This window comes from Triturus cristatus, chromosome 4_1, assembly GCF_964204655.1.
Source record: "Triturus cristatus chromosome 4_1, aTriCri1.1, whole genome shotgun sequence".
Classification (NCBI taxonomy): Eukaryota; Metazoa; Chordata; class Amphibia; order Caudata; family Salamandridae; genus Triturus; species Triturus cristatus.
Genome location: NC_140585.1, coordinates 844,949,918 through 844,975,207, shown reverse-complemented (window position 1 = coordinate 844,975,207; position 25,290 = coordinate 844,949,918). Strand labels below are relative to the sequence as shown.

General features: G+C 46.3%; 1 protein-coding gene across 2 annotated transcripts in view; it reads right to left on the bottom strand.

Moving 5' to 3' along the window:
* KIN (Kin17 DNA and RNA binding protein) overlaps positions 1-25,290 on the bottom strand; it is a 138,490-nt gene that overhangs the window by 19,642 nt on the left and 93,558 nt on the right. For both annotated transcript variants that reach the window (XM_085653536.1, XM_085653537.1), the window contains one exon: positions 17,440-17,508. In XM_085653536.1, coding sequence (XP_085509662.1) covers positions 17,440-17,508 — 69 coding nt within the window. The remainder of the gene's footprint in view (positions 1-17,439; positions 17,509-25,290) is intronic.

Here is a 25,290-nt window from a genome sequence, read left to right as displayed (position 1 = left end):
GGCGATCTTAACCTACATCTCAATGAGCCCGCAGACACCCAAGCTGCCTGTTTCCTTTGCTGTCATTCAACTCACTCAAAGAGCACAGGGCTCCACTAATGAAAAGAGGGACTTGCTCGATCTCATTTCTTTAATAACCTCCTCTTACAGGTCATGGATCCTCTAGCCACTATCTGGTCTGACCATTTCCTTATCCCGACGGCTCTCACTACCCAACGCCCATCCATAACCCTCAAACCGTTTGAGCGTTAAGATCGCAGCTGGTCCTAACTAAACCACAAAGACTGGAAATGCGTTCTTAAATACCCCTCCAGGGCCCTGAATCACACGTTGCGAATAGCACGATCTTGCAATGGATAAATCACATTTTTAGATCTAACCATGCCGAGAAAAAATCCAACTCTTAAAAACAAAAGTAAGTCCACCCCCTGGTACACCCACCACCTACAAAAACTTAAAAGTGCAAGATAGAAGAAAGGAAATGGAGGAAGGAATATGGGGAACGCAACAAAGCAAAATACAGTGAGGAGTTATCATTCAGAAGTTAAAATAGTCCAGGTCGCCCATTATGAAACCAGAATTAATGAAGAAACAAACTCCCCTGGAGAGGAATTCAAAATCACTAACGCGCTGCTAGCACCCACGCCCAATGGCCCTCTCACTGAGCCCTCCAAATCAAGGTGCAACTATCTGGCAAAATATTTTCAAAATAAAATGACAGACTTCTCCTTCCAAGAGACAGAGGGAGACCCGAACCCCATTTCATTCAGCAATTACCAGGAAAGCAACTCATGTGCCTTTCCAGAATTCCCTTCCCTAACCTATGAGAAGTTCTCTATCCTTATCAGCAAAGTCAAATCAGGATTCACACTTGATCGAACCCCCTGCTAGGATCCTAGGAGAAGAACACATCAACCTTATTATGCTGGACATGGTCAAACCTTCCTTAGAAAAGGGACTAGTACCCCTAGCATGGAAACATGCCATGGTCGAAGCTATCTTTAAAAAGCCTAACCTAGACCCCTCATGCCCAATAAAGGTCTGACCAATCTCACCCATTCCAGCTATAAGCAAAGTATTGGAAAAACATGTCAATATGCACCTCTCTGAATTTATCAAAGCCAATATCCTACACCCCACCGAAACTAGTTTTTGGCCTAAACATAGAACCAAAACTGCCCTTCTAGCGGTAGTAGAAGACTCAAAAAGGAGGTATAACCAAGGAGGCACGATAGCCATAATACCTTTGAACCACAATATCCTTCTCAAAGGGAATCGCACAGTTAGAATATCAGGAAAAGCCCTGGACTGGCTCAGCTCATTACTGAAGGACAGATGGTTCTAGGTTTTCAACAAGTCCTGCTCTTCAGCCATACTCCCTCTCAATTGTGGAGTCCCACAGGGATCACTGCTGAGTCCTATGCTGTTTAATCTTTATATGCAGCCACTCGCTGACATTGTAATGCCATTCGGAACCTCCATAGTATCCTATGCTGATAACACCCAACTGGTATTCTAGCTAACCCTAGAGCTGGACCCCGCAGCCCCTACCCTGGGACCATGTCTGGAGCTGGTTGTCAGTTGGCTAGACAAGTCGTGCCTCAAGTTGAAAGGAAATAGAACTTGAATGAGGATCCTAGGGTGAAATGCAAACCCCCAATGGTCCCGGGGTGGCCAGAATGCTTAGGCCCGCCCCGCCCTTAAAACAGTTATAAAATGTTTGGGGGTATGGCTGGACAAATCTTTTTATGGAAACACAGGCTACCAAACTCTCAGCCTGTTGCTTTGGAATCCTTTGAATTATTCGCTATACTTCACCTGCTCCCCCCTCAATATCCAGGAGGCTGGTATCCCAGGCACGGATTGTTTCCCGCCCGAACTACAGCAGTTCACTCTATCCTGGAGCGCCCAAAGTAGTCATTACAAGTTGTGCAGAGCGCAGCAGCACGTGTTTTGCTAAATATTCCCAGGCACACCTCAGTCAGACAAGGTCTGGCAGAGCTCCATTGGCTCCCAGTCACCCAAAGAATCAAATTCAAGGTCTTGTGCATTGCACACAGAGCTCTTTGAACACAGGGACCTCCCATCTCTCGTCAGTTCATTACCCCCTACATTCCCAAGAGGGTCATCAGATACGCCAACACACAATGGGCCTTTGTTCCACCTATTATAAGAGCTAGAAGTAGAGGACAGTCATTCAGCTTCAATGTAGCTGAACTCTGGAGTTCCCTTCCCCTGGCCTTGCAAACAGTGGACAATGAGCTATCCTTCTAAAAACTCCTCAAAACTTGACAATTAACCCCATAAGGATTAACCTTTAAAGTCAGCGTCCCGCGCCAACCAGCGCTGGGATACCAAATGGTCACCATGCTACTAAGCTTGCATTGTAATACTTCCCAAAATATGTCTGCCATCAATTAAAATCACTAGTCACTCTTACTTCTACTCAAAGCTTTTTTCTTCAAACAGGCCCTGCCTAAAGCTGAACATGCACATGGGTCTACGAACTTCAGTAGCAGAGTATCATCAGCAGACACCAAAACGTCTATTTCTGAAGCATTTATTTGCAAGCAAAAACAAACTGACCAGTTGTGCACCGTTGCACACCACAACACGAGCCTCAATTGATGTGGAAGCACATGCACACTGCAAGAAGCAGATGGTCCTAGGTAATGCTCCTTAGCGTATGTGGTCTTGATAATGCCCATGACCGTATGCTTGAGGCAAAAACACTGAACGTGCTTAAGCGCTTGCGGGGAGCCTACAAATGTGGGCGCACCAACCACAACCAATAATCAACGGCACAAATATACGCTATGGCATCAAAATATAACATTTTACTTTTCAGATTACCTTAATCCTGTCCTCAGTCAGTAAACACCACTGATTTACTGGATTATGCAAACTTATAACTCGTGGTCAAGGCATGAATTATGCCTCCTTCTCAAAGGCCCAACTCAAAGTCTGAGCAAGCAAAACTGTAAGAAATTGGATTATATTTTGATGTGGATTACTACCCACCTGAAGAAAAAATCACAAGCCTTGTCAGGGTGAATCCTTAAAGTCACTAAATTAACCTAAATTCAAACCCCTTGTAGTTATGGCACAGAGCAGACAATACATCAATGCAAGACTATAAAACTCCCAAACTGAATTAGAAAAAGATCAAATTTAATAAACAAAATCACACCAAACTGACAAAAATCCAAAAAGGGGAATCGGAGATATATTTAAGTAGGAATATTGCCAAGAAGCACAAAGTGCCAATGCTAGTTTAAGGTCTAGGTAGACCAGGCACTGGTGGCAATTTGAGGCGGACTGTGATGGAGCATTGGTCGGATACATCTATCCTGGGCAAAGATTTCACAGTCTGACTATAGTCCTTTAAGACCCAAACCACCTCAGAAGCACACTTCTAAAGCTACCAGAACCTTAAGTGAAGCATTTAGAGACGCACAGTGTGTCAGGCCAACAGCAGGGTCCAGTTGGTCAACAGAGCTGGAAAAGCCTCTTGTAACTTGTTGTGTCTCTGTAGCTTGTACAGGAGGTCAGGCATATGACTCTTAAAGAGTCCACTTCTTTGTCCTGGGTACAAGGAGCAGGTCCAGTCCTCCATGGCTACTCTGAGGACACAAGCAGCAGGTCCGGTACTTTTCTGTTCTTCTTCAGGTCCAAGAGTGCTCTCAAGTGGGTGTTTTGAGGTGCCACATTTGTGCTTGGCACTTGCTGGTGGGTGGGAATGACTCCTGTGCACACCCTAACTAATGGGGTAAAAGTTTCCGGGGCTAACCCCACCCACGTTGGGCATTTTTTCAAAGATCGCAAATGTCTTTGGGCACACTCAACTTAGGCTCTGAGGGCTGACGGTATGTGTAAGCAGTGTACTACGGTCATCCTAGAGTTTTCCCACATCTAACTCTAAATTCCAGTTTGAGGCAGCCACTGTACCCACAATAAACCCTGAGACAGAAGTCTGGTGGACGAATTGTCTTACCATCCTGTTCTCTGTCTTTCAAGTGCACCCCAAAGTGTTACATACATATCCAGCAGACCCATCAAGCAGGATTTTTCACTGAAGCAAGACTGGACACTGTAAAAAAAAACGTAAGCCTATAGTCCCCATCCTGCATATTCAGAAGGGCAGCGATATGGAATTACTGTTACCCAACACCGACGACATATTGTTTGGGATCAAGTACATCAAGTTTACACGTTTATTTTGTCCTTTGGACAAGTAGGTCAAGCCCCTGTAGCACAAAAACATTGGATGCCAGTACACAATTCCACATTATGGATATGTGAAAGAGCATTGACAGATGAGGGAAGATTTATATCCATATGGTCATGCTGTTTGAACTTATATTTATGGTTCATTAATGCAAAGTCTTTATTAATATGAGGAGCCCTGTAAGGTACGGTTGTGAGCTAGCTTTGCACTACTGACAGTGGTTCCAGTATAAAAATGCGTACACACGTTTGCAAAGTTAAACACTTTTGGGCAATCTATATTAACCCCAGAATGCTCTCTGAATGAATTTAAATACTTGCAGAATACTGACAGCAAGATTGGCGACTCTTTGCTTTAAAAACAATTTACACAAAAACAGCAACTGGAAAAAAATCGTTTTGTTAATCTGTGTAATTTTAGGTACCATTCCTTTATGTCATCCTTTAGTAAAATGTGTTTGATACATGCTAGTATTTTTTTTTAAAACTGTTTTGTCAAGATTATGCAAAACATGTAAACAAACAAGCATTGGCAAAGGTGGAGGTTGCCAGGCTTTTGGTTTGACATCGTTTTTGTAAAATATTGTTGTGGGAGCTGTTGGGCCCTCACCAATGTGACAAAAACACTGGCTAAAGCAAAAATATTTTTGGGTTTCAAAAAGCATGCATTGCCATAGCAGTCGCTGGAACTGAAGGAAACTATTTTGTGTGCCCCTTTTTCCTTTTGAAAGAGCAGAATGTAGTCACTCACATGAAATGACACATATACACATATATGTTTTCATATTCGTGAATGCTTGCTGCTCTTTCAAAATATATATAGTCCCTTTTTTCAGCTTAAGAGGCTATACGAATGTCAATGCATCCTCCTCTTGGCACTGGTGCCAGTGGCGGCAAGCGGAGTCTGCCAAATAATTATTAACATATTCCAAATCCCAGGCTAAGAAAGAAAGCGACACACCTTAGCACACCCGTTTATTGTGCAGACATGAGGACAATGAATTTCAGCTTCATAGAAGCCTCTGTCAAGTTGAAGAATCACCACAACAGTCTATAGAATTACACATCCTGTTCACAAGAGTAAAATACTATGGATGTCACGATTTAAGAACTCCCATATTACCTTGTTTATCATGTGAATTCATAAATCAAAGTTATAACGATACACATATTCAAACAATTGAATATATCCAATGATTAACATGATCTTGAAATTCTAAACCCAATAATCTGTAAATACCAAAAATGGCGTTATTCAATAAACAGGTAAATAAAATTAAAACAACAACAAAGTGCAAAGCGCAATCCCACCAATATTTTTGCCTCAATGAGGCAGTGTAATCTGATGTTCATATGTAAATCTATGGAACTTTTAATCAAGAATAAGAATTAAATAACTCGGGCTCAATTAATCTCCTACAAATCATCCAGTGTAAAAAGAAGAATTCAATCGAGCCATCTATTTCATGGTGCCCCCGCTTTCACTCTAATGTGATCATGTTGTAATAGTATAGCGGTTTGTAGTAACCAAAAGAGAAAAGATTCGGAGATAGTTTATTTTGAAACAAAAGTCCCCACAACAGAAAATCCTTCAGATACTACTCCCAATGTTCCAGACAGGTCATGCCCATTACACTCTCCACACTCCGACCACAGAACAACAAAATTCAACAGAACATCCAGCAGGTATAATTACAGGACAGGACATGTGTTAAAGTGACACACTCACACAAAGAAGGATAGCAAAACACAACATAGGAGGATGTTGCACAGTACTTTTCAGTAAGCTAGGGGACACTCAAATGAAATTAAAAGAGAAGAGACGTTTGACTCAAGACAAGTTCACACTTCTTTATTCTCTAAGTATAATTAAACAGGATGAGCCTGGAATAAAAGCTGGGACAGCTCATCAAAATAAGTACATTCCATACCAGCAAAAAAACAAAACCCAACACCTATGTTATGCAGATTTGTAAAGTGCACTTTCACCCGGGAAGGTATCCTTGCCCTAAGCAGATGTGAGACCAACCAAACCTATAGCACAGTGAGACTACTCGAAAAGCCAGGTCTTCAGCTTCATGCGGCATTCAAGAAGTGAGGTGAAGGCTCTTATGTGTAGAGACAGGTCGTTCCATACTTCAGGAGCGATATAGGTGAAGGTTCAAGTTTTCCATATTCATGGGATTTGTGCAAATAGGAGTCCGAACAAGCGGAGGTATCTGGAAGGTTTGTGAAAGCAGATGCGATTGTGGAGGAAAGCTGGGCCAGTGTTATGAAGTGCCTTGAAAGTCTGGGTGAGGAGTTTGAATTGTGCTAGTTTGTTAATGGGGAACTAGTGGAGCTTCTTTAGGTGTGTTGTGATGCAAGTGCGGTGTGGGAGGTTGAGTGATTCTGGCTGCTGAGTTCTGAATGGCCTACAGTCCTCTTGTGAGTTTTTTGGTTGATCCCAGTATAGATGTTCCTGTAGTCTAACTAGCTTATGACCAGATCGTGCGTGATGGTTTTCCAGGTTCTGGTTATGAGCCGTTTGGAACTCTTCCTCAGCATCTTCAGGGTATTAAAGCATGAGACAGTAACTGCAACTTTGCTGTCAATGATGAACCAACGTTTTTTGGCGTGGGTGGTGGGGATGGGTTGCAGTCCTAGCTCTGTTGACCACCAGGTGGAGTCCTGCGGCTCTTTCCGAAGACCATGATTGTGGTCTTGATGGTGTCCAGCTTTAGACAGTTGGTCTTCATCCAATGAGCCATTTTTACTGATGTAGGCACTGAACTTTATCCAGGTCCCGGGCGTCTGGTCCGTGAGGGAGAGAATAGGTTGTGTGTCATCGGGGAGGACACTGATGTCATGAGAGCAGATGATGCTGGGATCATGTATGCATACTTGCCAACTTACTAAATCACTTCACCGTGTGAGGAGGGTGCAGGGCCTTGGAGGTGGCAGGGCCTGGTGCAGAGAGCTATCTATCTAAGAGGCACTCTTGCTCCTCACCAAGCCCCCACCCCCTCCCAAAAAAAACACAAAACAAAGGGTTTGATGTTCCTGAGGTGTTTTCACACATTTAAATGGACATTGGCTGCTTACAGCCTCCAAAATAAGCTGGAAATCCACTGTTTACATTGGTTTTCAGCTGATTTTCCCTACCACCTTGTAATATAGACTCCTCAGCGGGTGACCATGTGAAGGCAACCCAAATCGTGTTACACACGGTGGCATCATGCGAGTTGGCAGGTATGATGTATGCATTGAAGAGAGTCAGGCTCAGGGAGGATCCTAGCGGAACTCAGTGGTGCTGAGGAGTTGGTGGTTGTTGAGCTATTCAGTGAGGTGTCTGTTAATGATTATCTCCAAGACCTTGGCCAGGAATGCAAGCAGGGGATCGGTCTGTACTTAGCAAGATTTGAAGGGCCTGTGGAGTTGTTCTTCATCAATGGGAGGACAGTTGCAGGTTTACAACCATCTGGGAAGGTTGCGGAAGAGGTGGAGGAATTCAGAATGGGTGTAAGCAAGGCGCTGACAGGTTGCAGCCCTCTGGAAAAGGCGTTGTGGGGGCAAGGATCTGATGGGGCTGCTGAGTGGATGGACTTCATGGTAGCAGAAGTTTCTTCTGGGGTGATAATGGGCCATGTGGTTAGCATTGATTCTTTAGAAAAGATAGGGAGGTGTTTGGTGAGGTCTGATGTTGCTGTAAATGACAGATAGCATGGTCAATTCAAAGTGGCTCAAGAGCTGTGTTGTTGAACTGTTGTGTCTAGAAAATAAAACACAGGCAGACCGGTGTAATTTCACACCGCAGAATTTTTCTTTTGTAATATTTTTCTTGACTCTAAACGCAATTTTGAATAAACTCCAACAAGGTGGAACAATCCTTCCAAGCATTGTTTAATGCCTAGAAGGATTCCAAACTGCATGATTATCAAACACCGTGGGGTCGGAGTGATTTTAGTATAGAATATACATGTTATCTTATGCTGTATTTTTAGAACACACGATTAGAATTTACTTAGCTTCTTAGTACGTCTGGGTTCCCCATCAGTACATGGCTTCTGCTATGAGCATATCACCAAACAGCAGCAGAAGGCAACAAGTAGCATGGCGATATGAGAACAGACAGCAGTAGTCCCAAACTCATCAACTTCAATGCAGACTGTAGAGGATTTTGATGTAATGTTGAGGTATGATAAGCCAGCAGGCTTTCACCTAGACGTCTCTTTTAATCATTTACTAAAAGACAATAGAGTTGTGATGGTATCCTATATCACAGAGATTATACCTCGTTGAAGAGAGGGGTGGTATTGATTTAAATTTTAAAAGCTGACATAGGAAACCGGGATTAAATACTGTGGAATCTGCTAATTTTTGCCCCATTTAGCTGCTGCCCTGTGATGCAAAGCTACTAGAAAGAACATGGTTCTCATGCTTTCTGAAAGACATTAGCCAAGTAATATAATTTGTGAACTTTTAGCTCAAAGGGCAAAGAGCTAAACTAGGGTGTAAAGTACGGTTCCTGTCTAGCCCAAATTCTTTTAAATCTATATCCGAGGCATCCGACAGCCCTGATACATTGTTTCAGCTGACTACCTAGATGTGTGCCGATGACACTTCTTAAAACGGAGTCCAGATCTAAAACAAGAAAAGACCTTCATTCTGAATAAAACAAACTGTAAAAGTATGTTACTACCTGTGCTTAAAGCTCTCAATCCCTTGGTTTTCCATTCTAAAGAGCAAAAATAAAACGCTAGGAGGAGCCTAGCGCGCATCCAAGATGGTCACGTGAGCACAGGGCTCCCCGGACCCTCGCTGCTCCTCGGAATTTATCCTGACTTTATCCTGACTTGGTTGATGGAATCTGGAAGACGAATGTTGGCTGAACACTAAACTCCTTTCGGAAACCAAATCGGACCTGGCAATCCTGAGTTATGGTGGTTTGAACTTTTGAGGCCCAACCGATGGCTGTGCCCGATGTGAAGGTGATCTGTGGAGCCGGGGCGTAGTTGAACAACAACGGCAGCGGGGCTGTGCCAGTGGCCTTCCCATCACTTTCGGTTTCACTTTTGGATCTCTGAGGGGCTGGACAGTGGAATTGCTTGGTGCGACTGGGCTTTCACTTTGCCTTCGCTTGATGCCTGTGTCTTCGCCTGCTACCAGTGCGCCCATCGACGGTGGTCCCTTCGCTCCGCCACATTGCGGCCTCTGGTGCGGCCCGCGTCTGCTTGGCCTGTGCCCCCTCGACGCTTCCTCGGTGGTTCCCTTCGGCGAACGTGGCTCTCATGGGAGGCAAGGGAGACCCCGAGAGGCGAAAGACCAAGACATCCCTACGTGGGGGACCGGTCCAGACGAACAACATGGACCGCTACACTCAGGGTAAAGGATCCCCCGGGGCGGCCAGTGTCCCCCCGGATGATGCCAGTGGTGGCCCGTCCGTTTCTCCGGATCTGTCCCTGCAGGACATCATGGGCGCCATTAATGGCATCAGGGAGACCATCGCTACGCAGTATGAGGCCTTGGCCCGTAAAATCGACACGGTGGCCATTGATGTTACGCTAATCCGGGCGGATCTCTCTAAGACCAACGAGAGGGTTCAATCGCTGGAAGTGCGGACGTCCTCCCTTGGTACGGACGTGTCGGACCTGCGGACTACTCTCGGCGATCTCAAGTCGGCCAACGATCTGATGGCCCGGCGGCTGGAGGACTTCGAGGGACGGGCTCGACGCAATAACATCTGCGTCATAGGCGTTCCGGAGACCTCCGATAACCGCCCGGTTGATCTCATGGTTGAGGAGCTCATCCTCGAACAGCTTGCCCCCGCTGGCCTGAGTAAGTTCTTCGCCGTGGAGCGGGCCCATCGAGTTCCAGGTGGTCGGCCGCGACCGGGGGCCCCCCCGAGGCCTATTGTTGCGAAACTTTTTCATTACAGAGACCGAGATGCGATTCTGCAGGCCTCACGGGTCCATGGCCCGGTCCGATATGAGAACTCGTCCATTAACTTTTTCCCGGACTTCACCCAACTTGTCCAGAAACAGCGGATGGGCTTCCAGGGGGTGAAGCGTCGTCTCCGGGACCTGGGTCTCAAGTACTCTATGCTTTTTCCTGCTAGGCTCCGAGTGGAATATGAAGATCGGACTACCTTTTTTGACTCTCCTGCGACTGTGAGTGACTGGCTGGATTCGCTGCCGGACCGGGGTGACCGGACTGGGCCCTCTGCCGGTACAGAGGGTGGTGGGTCTCCCTCGGAGTGACTTTTGGTCCTTGACTTTGCCATTTTGTATTGTTCGGCTGGGTTCTACTTCTTTTGTGCATTTTGTTTCATTATCATCTGTGTGGGGGGCGGGTGGGGACGGGTCCCTTTCCTCCTCCGGGGTCTTTTCGTAGAATGGGGTTTGTAGGGCGACAGGCACACTGCAAGTTGAGGTGGTTTTTTGGACCGCAGGGGTGCAGGGTGGGGGGTGTTGGATTTGGGGGGGGGTTGGTGGGTGGGTGGGGTTGTTTGGATTTGTGTTTTTTGTTTTTCAAGGCGAGGTATTGGCTATGGTTCAGTTTCGGGTGTTGCGCTATTTGCTAGGGGACCTTTGATCTACTGGTGGGGATGGGGGGGGGGGGGGACGGGTTGAGATTGATGTCTTGGAACGTCAACGGATTGGGGGACCGTATCAAACGGGGTGTTGTGCTGCAATATTTGCGTCGTCTGATTCCTGATGTGGTGTTCTTACAGGAGACGCATCTGGTTGGTAATGTTTGTCATGCCATGAACAGGGGGGGGGATACCGACTCGTGGCCCATTCTGGTTTCACCACTGGTTCTAGAGGGGTAGGCATTCTCCTGCGATCTTCACTTCCGTTAGAGATCACCAGGGTAGTCCTGGACGATAGAGGGCGCTATGTGGCTCTGACTGGGAGGTGGGAGGGGCAGTCCCTTTCCTTGATCTCGATCTATGTTCCCCCGGGCCTCCAGAACTCCACCTTCTCAGACTTGGGTCGTATGCTGCTTGGGCTTCCTGACAGTCTTTTGCTTATGGGTGGTGACTTTAATTCGGTTGTCTCGGGTAACCTGGATCGCCACCCGCCCAGGGCCCTCCCTGCTGCCCAGGCGTGGCTCGGCGGACTCCTGGAGACCTTCGGTCTGGTGGATTGTTGGAGGTCAATGCATCCGACACAGTGTCAGTACACATTTCACTCTGGGGCCCATGGGAGTCTCTCCAGATTGGATTATTTTCTTATGCCCGCGGCCCAGACTGCCCGGATTCGAGAGGTTAAACACCTGGCCCGGGGTATCTCTGATCATTCCCCACTGTGGTTGCTTTTTGACACTGGGACGCGGTCCGCTGGGCGGATCGCTCCTATTAACCCTTGGTACCTGCGAGACCCCAAGATCCGTGATAGCCTGATTAAGTCGATTGATCAATATTTTCTTGAGAATGAGGGGTCGGTGTTGTCCTCAGTGTCCCTGTGGGAAGCTTTTAAAGCAGTGCTCCGCGGGCATGCCCTGTCCCAGATAGTGGAGGCTAAGAGGGTTAAGAGAGAGGCGGTGGTGACGCTGGAGACTGAAATATCGGGGATGGAGGCAGCCTTGGAGGCGGGTGTCACTCCGGATGGGCTGCATGCCCTCAGCCTGAAGCAGTTTGAATATAAGTCTCTTGTTACTGACGCTGCCAAGACCATGTATAGGGAGCAGCAGGGTAGGTTGTATGATGCCGGAGACAAGGCGGGTAAGCTGATTGCCTGGTTGGACAAGAAGGAGAGAGTGAATCGTGTGGTCCCGGAGCTTCGGGCTTCGGATGGAGTGTGTGTGACTGAACCTGGTGAGATTGTGGAGTGTTTTGCTGACCACCTCCGGGCGGTGTACTCTCCGGTGTCTGATAGAGATGAGGACGACTCTCGTCTTCTGCTGCGGGATATTGCCCTGCCCGGCTTATCCGACGAGGACCGCGAGCTGATGGATGCCCCTTTGTCTGTCGACGAGATTGCTACTGCGATTCGCTCCCTTCGCTCGGGCAAGGCTATGGGCCCCAACGGCCTGCCGATTGAACTGTATAAATTACGCCCGGATAAAATCGCGCCTTTCCTCCGTCATATGTTTCAGGAGTCGCTCGAGAGGGGTTCCCTTCCCGACGACCAGCGTCTGGCTACTATAGTGGTGATTCCCAAGGATGGTAAGCCACGTGACCGCTGTGCCTCATATAGGCCTATTTCCCTACTAAATGCCGAACCCAAAATCCTTGCTAAGGTCCTCGCTAATCGCTTGCTGAGCGTTATATGTGACTTGATACATCCGGATCAATGCGGCTTCATCCCTCATCGTAATACCGCTCTCAACTTACGGCGTCTGCACGGCGTCCTCGCTAGGGCGGAGTACTTCTCTGAACCGGCCGTATTGGTTTCCCTAGACGCCACGATGGCCTTTGACACCATTGAGTGGCCATTCCTTTGGGCCGTCTTGGCGAAGTTTGGCTTTGGTGAGGGATTTCTTAGCTGGGTGAAGCTTCTTTATGCTGGACCAATGGCTCAGGTTGTTGTCAATGGGCGGGTTTCTCGGCCTTTCGCTCTCGGGAGGGGAACTAGGCAGGGGTGCCCGCTGTCCCCGCTGCTCTTTGCTCTCGCCTTGGAACCGCTCGCTGCCTGGCTCCGTTGGGAGCCCTCGATCAGGGGGCTCCGGTGGGCCCCAGGCTTCGAGGATCGGGTCTCATTGTACGCGGATGATAGTCTCTTGTATCTCACCTCGCCGCGGGAGTCGCTCAATGTTCTCTTTGATGTCCTTACTTCCTTCGGGAAAAATTCGGGTCTGATAATTAATTGGTCCAAATCTTGTGTGTATCCTATCTCTGGTGGCCTTCCTCTCTTGCCGCCTCGGCTTCCGCTCCAAATATCTCAGTCCGGCTTTAAATACCTGGGGGTGTACGTTTCGTTGGATCCGGCGGTCCGCTATGAGCAGAATCTCCTGTCTCCACTCCGGCGTTTGAGGGCGGATACGGCTCGGTGGTGTAAGTTGCCCTTGTCTCCACTTGGTCGCGCGGCGCTGTTTAAAATGATGTCCCTTCCCAGATTTCTTTATGCACTCCAGAACTCCTTCGATGTCATTCCGGCGGCCTACTTTAGGGAAGTGGAGAATTTGCAGAGGAGACTGGTTTGGGACGGGCGAGCGCGTATCGCTTTGGCAAAGCTGACTCTCCCCTGGTATGACGGGGGCATCGCGCTTCCTGATATTAGACGGTACTATTGGGCCTCCCAGCTGTCTGCCATTAACCATGCCACGTACGCTCCTGGTTTGAACCCGGCATATGAGATGGACAAATTCTTGCTTCCCGGCGGTAACTATAACAGAGCGCTTTACTCTCGATGCGCTGGTAGGACCCTTACGGGCCCTACTAGGATTGCGGTACGTGTGTGGAAGGCGGCGAACGTAGCGATGGGCTGGAGTGAGCGTTTAACGTGTGCCACTCCTTTATTCGCCTCAGAACGCTTGGGAAGCCTCTGGACAACGAAAGGCTTCGAGCACTGGGACACGATCGGCATCAGCAGAGTGGGGGACCTATGGGTTAAAGGTGCGGTTAAATCCTTCGCGGCGCTCCAGAGCGAGCACGAGCTTAGTGAAAGAGAGTTCTTCCGTTATGCACAGGTTCGGCACGCCCTGCTCTCGGTCTTTGGGGAGGGGACCACGGTCCCTGCTTCTTCGCCTCTCGAGGACCGCATACTCGATGGTCACGTCCCCGACAGTACTATCTCCTTGATTTACAAAAAACGGATAAATAATCGGGCTGACCTCTTGGTGCGTCTTCGGGAGGCATGGACGGGAGATGGGGTGGAGTTGGACGACGAGGACTGGCAGACCGCACTGTCATCCCCTAAGGAGATGGCCATCCCGGCCCGTCTCCGTCTGGTCCAGCTTAAGATTCTCCATCGTGTTTATGTGACGGGCCCCCGCTTGGTCTCGATGGGGTTCTCTGACGACGGACTCTGTAAGCGTGGCTGCGGGCTCAGTGCCACCTTTCTCCACATTCTATGGGAATGCCGCGAGGTGGCGGAATATTGGCGCCAGGTGCATGATGTTATGAGACGAGTCACCGGGGTCGCTCTGCTGCCGGAGGTGCGTCGCTGTGTTCTGAATGTATGGGAGCCCAATGACTATAATGTGGCTCAGGCTCGGTGGGCGGCCTTGGGGAACATGATCGCAAAGAGAGATATAGCGCAGCTTTGGGGTTCCCAACGGCCTCCCACCGTGTCCGTATGGAAGGAGAACATGGACTGGTGCATGTTCAGGGAGAAAACTGTGTATGTGACGCGTGGTAAACCGGGGGCATGGGGTAGAATTTGGGGGCAGTGGAACGTGTATCGCGGGTCTATCTGTGCTCCCCCCCTGGTGGATACGTCTGGGGTTGCCTCGTCCCCCTGATCCTTGAGGGTTCCTTGCTTATCTTGTACTTCGGAGTACAGATTTGGTTCTCCCGTGGCCCCCCCCTCCCTCTCAGGCCTCCTTTTATTGACCGCCCTCGGGTGGGCGGGTGTGGACTCCCCCGGCTGTGGTTCGACGCCCATTTCAAGTCGTTTCGCCTTGCTTTTTGTTTTTCTTTATTTTTGTTGTTATTTATATTAAAAGTGTGTATCCTGACTTCCCTTATGTGCAGTCTGATCTACTGTAATATAGCGGAGCCCCTGTGGGCCAGTCATTGTTTTTTGATCTGCTTGACCACTTTAACTACTAGCGGCCGGACCTGGCGGTTGTAGGCCCGTGCTTGTAACCTTTCTCTGCACAATAAAACTTTTTTCCAAAAAAAACGCTAGTAGAAAGAACTTTAAAAATTGCTGCTTCTGAACTCTGGAATAATACAGAAAGGTTAGGAGGCGTAAAACAGTTTGATGCTAGTCATTAAAAGCAGGGAGCCATTCTCCTCCTGCTGTAAATGCAAGCAGCACTCAGAAGGCACCAGCTATTTTCCCTCCACTCTCCCATTCCTCTTACCCTCTTCCGGCACCCGTTCCTTCCCGTCCCCTTTGTACCCATTCTTCCCCCTCCGATAGCACCGACTCCTTTCCCTAAACTGGACATCAGCTCATCCTACTCTGGTGACACTCGCTTCTCCTGCTCACAGCACCTGTGAAGCACTTCCAACAGATTCCTAGCTCCCCAGTATTTCATGCCTACCAGTCTTCGTAGTCTTAGAAGGTCTCTCTAGGAGGTTTCTAAAGGGATGGAAGGGAGGCATATTGCTGCTTGTCTCGAGGGATGGGCGGTACACTCCGCTCCACTAGCAGAGTTTGCTGAGTTTTGGCACTCAGCACTTTCCTTGGAAGGCAGAGTTCGCCAAAACTCCACCATCCTCATGTGGCAGAGTTTACTGGAGCCTGCCCACCCCTAGCATTATTCAACTCCAAGATTTTGCCTTTCAGAAACCTTAGAGAGTGACTGGGAAAAAAGTGGTCACCTACATCACTACTCAAAGACCTTGGGCAGCAAAAAGAAACCGAAACCCACCAGTAGTGAGTCAAAGATTGTAGCATTTCTCTTTTATGCATGTGTCCCAAGATTGTTTGCGGCAGAGGTTTACTGGAGGCCCCTTGCTCCAGGGGTGAGGTAGCTGCTTCACACAGCCCTCACCCTCGCCCTGTGTAAAAAGCCCTAATTTTCAATGTGCCAGTTAAACATTCTTCACCCCTACAAGTCAATTAATGCTAAATGTTTTTTAAATCGCCATGGGTTGAAAATTGGAAATCCTTCCTGTCACTTGTACGTCTTACAAACACCGCAATCCTTGTAGTCGGAGTGTTTCCTGTGAGATGAAGATACTAGCATGTCATTTGCATGCTCCAGGGACTGCACAAGTTCACCCATGGACCCAATACCGGGTCAAAGGGTTTTGGAAATTCCTTTCGATTTTCTGCAGGGTTGCGAAAGCCTGTGCATGAGCCTACTGCAGGAATACTGTGCAACTGTTACCTAAGTTTTGGTACTTATTTTACAGGCCTCAGAAGGTAGAGGCCGGAGCTTGCTACGTTGAGATTCAAACTCTAGACACTCGATTTTCCTAAGTGTTCAGCTGTCTTTGCATTATTCCAGCTTCCGTAACATAACCTATTCAGTATCACAAGCAGCACTCCTTGAAACAAGCCAGTCAAATAAGTGTTCAGGGGCCCCCTGTTTGCAGAATCGGTCTTTGTATCCACTAGTCTATTTGTTATTTGCATGGATCTGTGCGCATTGTGCTACCTCACTGAAGTATTGTAGTTCTTTCCATGGCTGTCTCCCCCACCATATCTGCGAAGCCTGGGGTCCTAGTAGGACTCTAATCTGTTTCAGGCATTGGAGACTGTAATCTCTCTTCTCTCCCAGCCCCAGGAACTACACTATTGTCAGGCTTAGGTTCCCAGCTGGTTGAATGTCTACTTAACAGATATGTATGTAGAACACTGGCTAAAGAGGGTTAGCTGGGAATCCTGAATAGATATATGCACAATGAGAATGTGACTGCAGGGGCAAGAGATTGTTTCGGGGTGCTGGGACGGGAGATGCTATTCTGAAAAGTAAAAAAACATACTTATAGCTCTTCATATCTGTGCTGTACAAAAGTCTGTATACACTGGAAATAACCAGATCTGTCAATTGAACACATGAAATGAAATTTGAAATGCATTTTGTAAACATGGGAAAAACACCGCATCCATCATTTTTTGAGGAATCAAAATATATTTATTGCCACTGATTCTCTGAAATTAGGAAAACACTGGAAAACAGAGAAACTAAACACTTGAAACAAGAATCCATAAGTATGGCTAAGCTAAGAGACAAAGCTAGAGTTAAGGTAGGGATAAGAATAAACTTTAGAGTTCTTCACCCTTATGCACTTCCTCAAAGTCCCAACAGGACGTAACGAGACACCCTGTGTTGTGGGTGAACTAATGGGTATGTCTGTCTTTTTCTAAAGGTTAAATGTAATAACATGTATTATAAAAAAATATATCAAATAGCTGCAAAGCCCACTTCTGGTTGTGCAGCAAGGATAGACATGATGATATGCAATCAGGAACTTGGCTCAAGGGAATGTAACACTATAGTTAACTACAGATATGCTCTTATGATTTGGCAATTAGTTTTGGTTTGCAACAAGACTGCACATAATTTGACAACAGTAAAATCAAACCATAGATTCCATCACAGACATAACAAATCTGTAACCTAAAATTTAGATCACATACGTTTTAGCCCGAGAAAAAAAAAAGTTACCTTAACTATTGCTTTCCTTTTATGATACTTGTCTCCAAGTTTTTTAGTCACAACCTTCACAATTATTTCCTGAAACACAAAAACAGCCAAAAATAATTTAATACTTTCACTTTATCCCAGCATGGCAAAATGAATACTTTTCATATAATCAGAAATTGTATTTTAGACATGCATAACATGCAAGATAAAGAATTCCCACCTAATAACACATGTAATATTAGTCCAAATAAATGGCACCTAAGGTTTTGTGGAAAGTCCACATTCCAGCAATACACTTTAATAATCCATAGAAAGAGAACGATGGACCAATCGGGACACCCTTCTTTAATTTACCTACTATAACGAAAAGCACAGATGTACACGCAGAAAGGTAAAATAATACCCGATGGAATTATTCTGCATCTTCCACACAAACTGCAGGTTCCATTCAGTTCTCCTCAGTGTTTAATTATTAAAAAAACATAAGTGCTAGTGCACACATTTTTCTAAGGTGGCTCACTTTCAATACTTGCACTGTATCAATCTCTACCTCTATCCCTGCTCTGCTCCCTGTCCCCTCTGCTATTGCTTTAACAGTCTATTCTCTAAAATCTCTACCTGTTTTCTTGGTCACTCCTGCTGTGTTACCTCTCCCCCTCTATTTCTGATTTGCCCTGTATTACCTATCCATTCTACCCCTGCCCTTTTCCTCTCCCCCTTCATCCATGCTCTGCTCTCTCTCGGCTCTTTACTAGCACAGATTAGCTCTCTCCATTTAATCCCTTATCAGCTCTTTTTTCGCTCTGTCCTCTCCCAAATAGCCCCTCATTCTCTTTATTTTCTTTGTCTCTATCGCTCTCTAATTCACATGTCGGCGTTCTTTCCCTCTGAATCTGAATCGTCCTCCTTTCTTAATTCTGCTCTGCTTCCTTTTATCCATCTCCTCTGTAATCCTGCTCTCTCTCGTCATTCGCCTTCACCACCACTCTCACGCCTGTCTGAGGCATGCACATGTTCCTGCTGGTTTGAACTCTTCTCGTTTTTATCTACACCGACACACTAATGCAAAGGAAAACTTTACATCAAACGAACACTGTTAACAATAGTTTGGTACATACTGATCAATGCAGTGTTTCAGCACTTTTCAGTCAATGCAAATACCGTTTGAACTTAATGTAATCTACCCTATAGCAGAAGCCTTTATTCAAATACCTAGAACTTTCTGAAGTTCTTGCATCACATTATTCATTCGTGCAGACAGTGGTCTTAGAAGGTGCTGCTGACAGAACAAATCACAAACTTCCACAGGGCTAACTGATTTGCTAACAATACTACCAGAACCATTGTGGGCACAATATGTCAATCTGTGTGCCAGCTCCTTTCCTCAAATTCTGAACAAAACATGGATGAGAAGAGCGGATTCACCTTTGCAGTATCTTACAAGTACTTTTAAGATACCATTGAAACCTGCACACTCACACATAAATATACTACACATTAAACTGTTTGGTAACAGTTCAGAGACTACAATACCTTTTCCAGAGAAATTGCCCAAAGTATCAAGGCACACGATTTACCTTTCCTAGGAACCTCTTCACAGAAGGGTATTAACACTAACAGTGCAATCTAGGGCTTGCCCATACCACCGCTCCAAACACTATAAATAAACATTATATAATGAAACTTAATTACCCATCTCTCTGGTGGACATGATGCTGATTCAGCCTGGCCAAGAGTTTAACGTTTAATGTGCAGATAATCTGTATTTGAAAGGCAAGCATTCCATTTACTGTTCTACGTAGGAATGCGTATTATTACACTTCTCAAATCATTAACTGTTCTAGACTGATTATATCAACAAGATGAGTTAACGGCATGCTAAAGTGTGGTGAGTGCGCCCACTTAACGAGGTACAGTAAGCAGGAAAATACCGCTTGACATTCTCACATGTCACCAGTGGAAGAAGCCAAGAGCACATGAGGGGCTGGAGGTACAGATGGGTGTAGACCAATTTGTTTTTGCTCAAGAACAGCACTCGTCACAGCAAGCCATGTCAGCACTGGTGCTACCTATAATTTGTTCTGTCCAGGCTAGAGGACATCGCCATCCACTAAACTTGCCCTGACTCTGCCCACTACAGCACAAACATTGTCCCCGGCCGTAAGGCTGCCAATGCCAGTGAGTAGGGCCTGGAGAATGCTCACATGCTCAGCAATTATGTTTCTGGGAGGCACATGGTGCATGAAAGTTGAAGTGGGCCATGGCCGCACCAAGCAGACCCAGGGTAGTTTACAGCAGTGCAGGCTATAATGGGCAGGGTATGCAGCAAGTGCTAAGTCCACACTGTTGTTTATTCTTCTCCTGTGCTCTTCAAGCCAAGTTCAGCCTATGCGCTCCCAGCCTGCCCAGCTCAAACTCAGCCGTCAGCCAGCCCCAAACTACAATTATACAACGGGAGGCCTAGGCTCAAGCAGGGACAGGACGCAGCAGACTTAGGGAATAGGAAGGCAAGTTATTGATTGTTGAGTACTTCTTGGAATCGTTACAGACGCAATGACCTCATCACTAACGTGATGATACGTATTCATGCCTGCATTGACAGGGGTGAGCCAGCTTGCGACGACATACCAGGCAGCCCCCCAGCAAGCTATATCATACATTTTATTTTGAAGTTGAACAATTAATACGGAGACCGTCTCCTGCTTGATCAGAAATCCGTATTCCCGGTCCTGTGAAATAAGTGCGGGTACTGAGCACTGCAACCACCGGCTCAATTAATCACTGGTTCCCACTCTCTAATCCTCTGTAGCACTGTTGTCATTCCCTCGTCGAGAGCTTCACAATCCATATATACTCAGATAAAAATAAAGACAAAATAAAACATGCAGACCTTCCCTCACTCCCAGTTTCAATAACCGCAGACCCAAGCCAAGACCTTACAAAACTCAGCTCCTACCACCCAAGCATCTATGTATACCATAAATCCAGGAAGAGGGAAGATACTCTTCTCAACTTTTAGGTCCTGTGTTGCTTCATTCTACGTGATAGATGTTCACCAGAAGCACCAGAAAAGCTACTGTCTCTCTAAGATAGTAGAAACATTCCCCTTGATTTCAGGGGGTACTCAAAAATCGGTTGGTTTACTGCCCTTCTTGTGTTCTGCTAATACTCCACTTTTTCTGCAGCTGAATTTGGACACCAATGGCACCCAAATGAATTCCTGACGATTCCTTATTGGTTGCTTCTACTCTTTTCACCTACTGACCCTAGTGAACCTGACCCTGCTTGCAGGCCAGGTCGCCCCCCACTGCCGAACTGCTCCACCTGCCCATGCTCACCCCGCTGCCCTGCTGCTGCCGCCTCGTACGTGGGTTCGATCCCAGTGTGCCTCAACCGCTGCTGAGTTCTGGTGACCGCCTACTTGTTTTGTATCTTTCCTATCTCCTGTGATTTTGTCCCTTGTACTTGTTTTTACCGTCTTTGCCTTGCCTAGTCGAGCCCCCCCACCCCCGCCCTTTTGGCCTTCTGTATCCCGTTTCACGGCCGCTGACCCAGGCGGCCACGCCCCCTCGCTCCCACCTCCCAACTGCTCCTCCCTCCCTCCCCACCTTGAATGGCAGAATCTACAAATGGATCCCGACCGAAACAAGAAGAACAGTGACCCAGGCCCTCGTCAGCAGCAGGCTGGACTACGGCAACGCACTCTACACTGGAACCCCAGCCAAACACCTGCGACGACTACAACGCATCCAAAACGCCTCCGCCCGACTGATCCTCAACATCCCCCGCCGCAACCACATCACCCCCACCTAAGAGACCTGCACCGGTTCCCCGTCAACAAGAGGATCACCATCAAGCTCCTCACCCACGCACACAAAGCGCTCCACAACACCGGACCAGCCTACCTGAACAGCAGATTCAACTTCTACACCCCCGCCCGCCAGCTCCGCTCCTCCAGCCTCGCCCTTGTCGCCGTCCCGCGCATCCAACGCTCAACCTCCGGCGGAAGATCCTTCTCCTTCCTCGCCCCCAAAACCTTCAGTTTGGTGATCCCTGACCTGCCTCGATCTAACTTGTTCTAACCCCAGCAAACCAACTCCCAAAACTAAGTACTTACCGTTACACCGATAACTTAATTTCCTCCCGTAGGACTCCATTGACTGCTTTTCTTTGAAAAAAAATTCTAAGTGTGGAGTTGGAAAATTGTATGAAAGCTTAAGAAACTGTATATTTACAAACGTGCATTTACTCTCCTTTTCTCTAGGATATGTCCCAGTGTGATATCTAGGCATATCACTCTGGGTAGAAAAAGTAACTTAAAAAGTAATCTGAAATGTAACTTACAAAGTAAACTCAATGGTAACTGAAAAGTAATTCCAACTATTTTATGAACAAGAGACTTGCCTGTAACCAATTCAATTACATTCAACTGCATTCAAATTGTATTTAACTGCATTATTCTTGCAAAGTACTATTTCACTTACCAGTACCGGGCCTGGCCTGGTTCTAGAAATAAAATACAACTAAATAATATTTATATCCAAAAAGTTGGTCAGAGATCAGTCTTTGAATGTGTGAAATCATTTCTTGCCAGAGTGTGTACAATAAATGCTTAAAACTACCCTCTGATAAAGCCTTACTGCTCGCCCACACTACCACAAATAGAGAGTAAGGTATTATCTACTTTAGCCTCTGCCTACTTTAGGGAATCCACTGGACTCTGTCAACACTATACCTTATTTTCGTATGGTATATACAGAGCCAGCTTCCTACACTTGCACTTAAAGGTCTACCTAGGGGGCAGACAGTGAGGCTGGGGCGATGAGGTTTTGCAAGGATCTGATAATGCAGGTTTACTGAAGAAGCTGGTTTGGTGGATGAACAGATTTGACATGGTTAGGACAGTGCGTGGAGTGGGGTGATCTTAAGTCAGGTAGCTGAAAAGGTCTGGACAAGGCCAGTGAACAGGAGCTAAATTTCAAGTAGGATATGGTGTGGTATGATAGTTTGGGCCGGCAATATATATCATACACCATTAAGAAGGGAATAAGAAAAGGAAGACGGAAGGATAACAGGAACAACATGCCAAGTGGAGAGAAGGGGATGTAAATACAAATCCACGAGCATATGGATAAGTGTTTGAAAGGGTGTGTGATAGATGATTATATGATTGTGTATGCCTGTATGAATGTGTGAATAGATAGTCACTACCAGATGCTATCCGTCTCCTTTCTCTATTTCACCCTTTTGTTTCATTACAGTGTACCACTAAGCCCCTGCATTCAGGAATACTCAAAAGCTCCTGCGAATGGGTGAATGCAATGGTTTGTGTGGATGGGTGAATATATGGATGTAGGGTGATAAAAGGGTTGGTATGAATGTTTGAGTGGAAGGATACAATGAATGTGTGGGTGCGTGGATTGATGAATCAACGTGTGTGTGTGGGTTCAGATGAACGGAAGGGATTCTCCCTCTTTTCCTACTCCCTCCTCCCCCCCCCCCCCCCCAACAATGGTTTTCACTTTCATTTTCCACTCTCATTCATTCAATGGAGAGTCTGGGGGTTCTGACAGCAAGGGAGAGACAGAAATAGAGGGATGGAATTGTGTTTCTATGCAATTCAAGGGTACTGCAATTATATTTCTGCAGAAAAGAATTCCAGCAGATTTTCTAAATTGCGGAATCCAAAAGAGATTACTAGCTCTCCATGAATTTCCAGGAAAAGAGTATGTTGAAGCATCTCAGAGCAAGAGGTGACTGCCGAGAAGCAATACAAGTTTACAGCACTCCTAGAACTAACTATGGTACATTTTTATTGCGTTGACAGTTCGGCAAGTTTCAGCCTAGCAATCTTCCCTACAAAGTCTACCTGGTTAGACTTTGTAGGGAAACCAACCTTCTCAAGTCACGCATACACCAATTGTAGGCTCTCTTTTACGGTGTGACCTTATTTGGAAAGTAAAGGTCTGTTGTGTGTGTTGGGCCATTCTAAAGCGCACAGTCGCCAGAGCATCATGGCACTAGACAGCTACCAATATTTATTCAAAAAGACTACCTAGGCATCATCATGCAACATCCCATCAAATAAATGGGTTTTTACAGTTTCCTGAAACAAAGGTCAGGCTTAGCTCGAAAAACATGTGGAAAAGAGCTCCATTCTCTTGTGACCACAACTGAAAAGGGTCAGTGGCCAAAATTCTGAGTCTTTGACTTCGGGAAGTTAAGGAGAAGGTATTTGCTGAGCATTCCACTCTGGAAAAAGTAAAGAAAAATTGGAAGCTAAAAAGTCAAGTGAGTGTTGATGAATGGTCTTATGGGCAAGAGGCATGGCTTTAAAAGTTCTTAATCTTACAGATAACCAATGTAATTGACATACAGTTTGATTATGACCTTTTGGAGGAGTGAGTGATAAGCAGCGCAACAGCATTCTGTACTAGCTGAAGCCAATGAAAAATACTTTTTGGAGAAACTAAATAGGGGTCATTGCCATAGTCCAATCTGGATTGAATCAACGATTCATTACCGTTACATGGTGACTGGAATCAATGGAAGGGAGAAGAAATGCTAACATTTTTAGATGCCAGAAGCAAGATTTGGCCAAGTTCTTGACCTAGCTCTGAGGACAAAGTAAGGAATCTGAGGCAACGCGCATAAAGGTTCAGAGACATTAGCACTAGAGCAGAGAGAACGAGTAATAAGATATAAGTGGGGGATCAGAGAACCTAACATCAGGCGGTGAAAAAGGGGATGGGTAGAGATAATTTTACGAGGAGGACAAAGAGCCTATATATTTGTGATTGCAGTGGGTTTCATTATTTTAGCATTACAGTTAAAAATATTGATACATTTTCACCATTATTTCTGCCCAAATCACAACATTTCCTTGCAGGTATTGTCATTTTTCTTTCTGCAAAGAGCTATTCATGGTCTAAAGGCTAGACACTGTCAAGGGAGATATGTCCAAGCACTTTGCTTTGCAAGTGCTCCTAACACCTTAACAGGGACGAAGGCTAACAGCCCCACAGAGGTTCTACTTCCGTAATGCAAAGAAAATAAATAACATGGGTTTAGCTTTAGAACCACATTTAGAATTCCTCTTCTCTACGCCCTAGCTCTGCTACAAACATTATGATATCCAAATCAAGCAGTCAACTACTTTTCACAGAGGCGATGTTGGGGAAGTCTAATAAGGCGGACAGCAAACAGGCCACACTACCATGCTCAGACTGTCTATGGCTATAAGTAGAGAGCACCACAGCTAAAACCACAATGCACTTTCTATCGATTCACTCTGACCTCTCCTGCAACAAACGTAAATTAGGCTGCAACAGTAGAGCTAAAAAAAGCAGCTTCCATCTACTGAGAATAATATCATTGGAGTCTATAACACAAGATAACCAATCTGAAAAACAGAACTGACAGAGATAACCTCCGTTTTTCAGGTCTACATGGCCCATTCATGTATTGGGAACTCAAGATCACTATAACACAGGATTTTTCACAGGATACCCCCAATGAAGGAAGAGGTTTTTTTATCACTCTTGCCTCGACTTAGGCAACTGGACATCAGATACAGTTTTCTGGATCCGGCTGGTTACTACAAATGAGGAAACAACAGATTTGAGGATCCAAGCAAGTTGGAAGGATGGTTAGAATCACTATAAGGACAGAGAAGGAAACTGTTCAACCTAGAGACTTGCAAACCGTCCTGGGCTCTCAATCTGAAGAGGGTCGCTGGGCCTCGCAACTAGGTGACAGGAGACGTCTGGAAGAGGTCCCCCAACAATGGGCCGATGGCTTAAAACAGAAACTGATAGGGAAACCTCAACAACAAGATAAATCATGAAGACCACTGAGGCCCCTCACCCCCAT